The sequence below is a fragment of the Notolepis coatsorum genome (assembly GCF_963971535.1).
Source record: "Notolepis coatsorum genome assembly, chromosome: 18".
NCBI classification, from domain to species: Eukaryota; Metazoa; Chordata; class Actinopteri; order Aulopiformes; family Paralepididae; genus Notolepis; species Notolepis coatsorum.
In genome coordinates, this window is record NC_140182.1 from 101,434,462 (window position 1) to 101,439,461 (window position 5,000).

General features: G+C 40.3%; 1 protein-coding gene across 1 annotated transcript in view; it reads right to left on the bottom strand.

The window, feature by feature from the left end:
* LOC311245464 (transcription factor SOX-6-like) overlaps nt 1–5,000 on the bottom strand; it is a gene marked incomplete at its 5' end in the record, with an annotated part of 86,080 nt that overhangs the window by 52,302 nt on the left and 28,778 nt on the right. The window contains 1 exon segment of the mRNA XM_084335306.1: nt 4,294–4,383. Within this exon segment, the coding sequence (XP_084191432.1) occupies nt 4,294–4,383 (90 nt within the window).

A 5,000-nucleotide genomic window follows, 5' to 3' on the forward strand; every position in this document is an offset into this window, starting at 1 on the left:
CTGTGGCCGCTAGAGGATGAGGACATTTTTGTGGACTGACCGACCAACTGACCGACTTATAGAGCTGCTGGTTGCAGTTATTAAGAAAGGTAAAATATATGAGCTGATTAGTAAACGACCAAAAACTCCTATTCAGACCAGTAGGTCAGAGAAGCATGCCCATGACCGGAGGGTCGCCAGTTCAAACCCTGAACCGGTCAGATAATCTGGACAGGGGTACGTTACAGTTTTTTTCCGATTGCATAAACACTCAAATCAAAAGTATTACACAATTATCAAAACCTTACACTCAAGGAGCAATACATGGGCCCAGATTTGCACCCCTATAAGCACAAAGTCAGCCTCACACTTTTTGCAAAACAATACACACAGTGATTTGCAAAACAATAAACACACTTGCATTACATTAGACACAGAATGTCAAATTGCCACACATATGAGCCAATTGGTTAAACACAGCCATCAGATGCACAAACACACCATTGCTTAATTGTGGACACACTAATCAGGTTTAAGCACTATAAAAATGCAGCAGGTGAGTTCACCTGTCTTCAACCAAAATGGAAGTACACAGAGAATGTGCAAATATACAATACAGTAAATTCACCAAACACTACACAAGACCAATGCTACAGACTGATGAAAATATCATTATTTTCTCTCCATATACCCAAATCAGTCAACATGTCAACATGGAGAATCACAACTAAACATGTCCCAGTTTCCCATAAATGCTCTGGCCAGATCCAGCTAGGCGAATATATAATGTCTAGTATTTTATAGTATACTCTATATGAACTTTTTCTATTTCGTTTTTACTGTCATTTTAACCTGTACTGGATACAGTATTTTATGTTTGTCTGATATTTGGTGAGCTTACAGTGTTATGCACACTGCTGTAGTAGCATGAAAATTGGGACATCTTTTGTTGTCATTCTCCATGTTGACATGTTGATTGATTTGGCTATATGGAGAGAAATAAATTATATTTTCATCAGTCTGCAGCATTGGTCTTGTGTAGTGTTTTGTATATTTGCTCATTATCTGTGTACTTCACTTACAGTACTCTAATCACTGAGAATAAATTAGTGTATAGTTTTTACAAGCGTGTTTCATTTAGCAAAGGATCTTAGGTGTTCCGCACGCATGCGTGCGTGTGTGCGTGCGTGTGTGAGGAATTGTTGTGTGTGTGTGGGTGGTTGGGTGTATGTGGATGTTTGTAAAAAGAGAGAGAGAGAGAGATCCCTTTCTCCCTTCCCTGGACCTGAGCAAAACATAAAGTCTGTGCTGCTCTCGTCTTTTCCCCCTCCATACTTTCTGCAGGGACCAATCTGAAACGCTCTCTCCACAGGGCCAAGAGGGCCTTGATTGATGAAAAGTTGGAGAGTAAAATAAATAATATATATATATCCCCTGTTACACAAACAGGGCATGGAAAACATACTGTTGATTTTTCCCCCTGCTGTTTTATCTTTATGAAATGGATATAATGGGTTTCGACAACCAAGAGGCACTTGTCATTCATCAAGGCAAGAGTTGGAGGGAGGGGGGCATCAGGGAGGGGGGGGGGGAGTCCAGTCCTGAATGTAAACAGTTGGATATTGCTGTGTAAACAAGACAGATGTTGTAGGTAGAAAGAGATACGAGCCTCTTCACCGTGTGTTATTTATGGGACTTACAGAGTAACCAAACACATGGTCATTTGTCATTTTTGATATATTCACCCCCGCTTTGTCTGCACGCTTTGTCCCTCTCTGTATCTTCCTTCCTAGACAGACGTTGATAGTACCTCCAAAGACGTACTCTGACATCACCGATTGGGGCGGGGCAGAGGTTGCAACGTGGTGAAATTATCAACCACTAGGGGCAGGAAAATGACCATGTGTTTAGTTACTCTTTAAAGGGAAATTCCACCGCATTTACCAGGTTGAGGCATAACGGATTGATTCTCTCTATTTGGCTGATTGCCAAAGTCATCTCTGCTCAGAAATATTATGCTTATTTGGTAGTGCTATATGTCATAATATAATTTTATATAATTTTGAAGAACTACAGCAATGGTGTCTCCTGATATATATCTATCTATCTATCTATCTATCTATCTATCTATCTATCTATCTATCTATCTATCTATCTATCTATCTATCTATCTATCTATCTATCTATCTATCTATCTATCTATCTATCTATCTATCTATCTATCTATCTATCTATCTATCTATCTATCTATCTATCTATCTATCTATCTATCTATATCTTCCTGATGTCAAGTGTTAGCCCTTGTATCAAGAGCTCAGTCCATCAACTAAAGAATGAAAACACAAGATACACTACAATGAAAATTGTTTCCATTCTTGTTTATAATTTTTTGGTGGTGGGGCTCCCATTTCATTTACATTTGAATCACTGATTGAAGCCAAATCAATACTATGTCGTATAAAATATGTGGTCGTCGAGGCAGTCTATTCTGCTAGGGTTTATGCGTGCGCTGTCTTTGTATAGATTTGAAGACAGGCACCATAACAGCATGTTGATTTACCAGCGTACTGGTGGGTCTTTTCTAAATCCCCCTTCAGCCCCTTTGTTTGCATGTTAATTAAAGGCAGCCATAGAGGTCAGCACTTCTAGATCCCTACCAAAGAGTAGTCTGTGTATTACTGTAATGTCAACGGTAGGAAGTGTGTGTGCCTGCATGCATACGTGTGTGTAACTATATAGTAGTGAGCGTCTGTATGTTGTGAGTGAGTGAGTGTGTGTGTGCGTGCGTGCGTGCGTGCGTGTGTGTGCATTTGCATAATGTGCATGTGTGTGTTTACAAATTATATGTAACAGAGGTTCCACTTAACCAAAAAAAACACGTGAAAATAAAATACACTTGTCATCCGCCACTCTATCCATCTATTATATAGCTTCAATTGCGTTGAATCGTCCCGGTCCAATATAGCGTCTCCTCTGCACCTGTGTGTCTGCCCCGAGACGCTGAATGAGAGATTTCTCAATCTCAAAATCCGCCTTCCTTGACACTGTAATTTTCCTTTCTGAATACCGAAGCAGGTCGAGAGTACATTTGCCCCCTGATGCGATTTATGGCTTCATAAACACTATTGCTGATGCATAGGAAATATTGCGACGCGGACAAACCCTTAATCAAAGTTACAATTACAACCTGTTGAGTTTAAAATGGGTTTCCCCTGGCTCCAGCGACGGTGAACGGTGGACCTGGCGAGGATGAGGTCTTTTGGCTTCGATGTGGAGGAACGTAGCGTAGTATATGTGTGTGGTACAGCATGCAGGACCAGGAGGTAAAATCATTTAGTTTTCTTTCTTTTGTCCCTCCTTTTGTATTCGCTGTCACAGTATAGAGAAGGACTGCTTCAATTCAGCTCCAGCGCGCTATAGCTGGCCGTCCAAGGGGTTCCAGAGAATGACAAGGTAAATTCTGTCTATTTTGATGACATTTATCTACGTATATTTGAGGAGGGATTTTAAAACAACTTCACTATTACAAGGTAAAGACACTCTCTCTGTCTCTGTCCCCCAAGTAATACATCTCTCTGTCTAGTGTCTATGTCCAAGTAGGGCTGTCCCCGACTAAGGATTTGGATGGTCGACTATGATTGGCCAAAATGTTCCCTTAGTCGACTATAGGTTGACTAAAAAAAAAATAATAATATTTTATTTTCTCTTTTTTTTATATTTTTATTATTCCAGGGTGCTTAATGTTTGAAGGAGTCGACTGAAGGCTTCTTGTCCTCTGCAAAAGCATGCAATTGGTCCACTGATGGATACATCTTGATATTTGTCTAGTCTAGTGTGTTCATTAGATGGGTGAAATCCTCTTTCAGTGCCTCTGTGCCTGTTTTCTTAGGCAGTTAGCCTCTGGTATGCGTGCCATTAGCGTTAGCCACGCTTCTAGGCCTCTTTTATTTTGGAAAGAATGATAAAAAAAATATAAAATATTTAAATATATATATATATATATATATATTTCTTTTTTTATTCAACTAAGAGGTTGGCTAGTCGACTACGGCTCCTTTCGACCGATTAGTCGACTAATAGGGGTCAGCCCTAATGTCCACCAAGTAATACATAGCTCTGTCTAGTGTCTCTGTCCACCAACTAATACATCTCTGTCTCTGTCCCCCAACTAGACAGACAACTGCAAGACATACATAGAAAAACACAGGACAGAGGGACAGACGCACATACACACACACACACACACACACACACACAAACTCTAAACTCTCGTGCTTTACGGAGCCTGTCCCTCTGGGGGGCCTCGGGCCTTACCTTGAACCTCCCCGAGGAGCTCGTTGGCATTCAGTCTGTCCATGCGCTCCTTCCAGTCCTTAGACAGGAGCCTCTCCATGCAGGATGACTCTACAGGAGGAGAGAGAGAGAGAGACACACATATAGACAGAAGAGAGAGAGAGAAAGAGAGAGAGGGAGATATTATTTAGATTGCTGAAGAAACTATATTCATTGAATTTCATTTAATGAAAAAGTTACACAGCGCAGGATTAAAGATACAGTACAATGAAAATCGTGTTTTTCAATCTTATTGTATTGTATTTCTTAACAGAAGGTATGCTGAAATAAAATGACACACAATATTGGAGCTGTTGTTGTTGTTGTTGTTGTGAAAATTATGACTAAAGCCCTTTGATATTGCCCTTTGTCTATTCCCCTGGATATCAACTAAATCAAGCCATTTCATATATCCAACCTGCCTCCTCTGAAATATTACACAATACACACGGGTTACTCCCGTTTTTTTTTACACTATTATTTACTATTGTATTCTTGCACAATCGTAGGGTGGGCATGGCCAACCACATTTCTCTGTATGCCCTGGTATGTATTGTGATAAATAAACCTCTTGAATCTTGAATCTCTTGAATCTTACTCTGATTGGCCCATCAGTCACATCTAGCTGCTCTGATTGGCCCATCGGTCTATCAAACTATTTGTGATTGGCCCATCAGTCACATCTATGG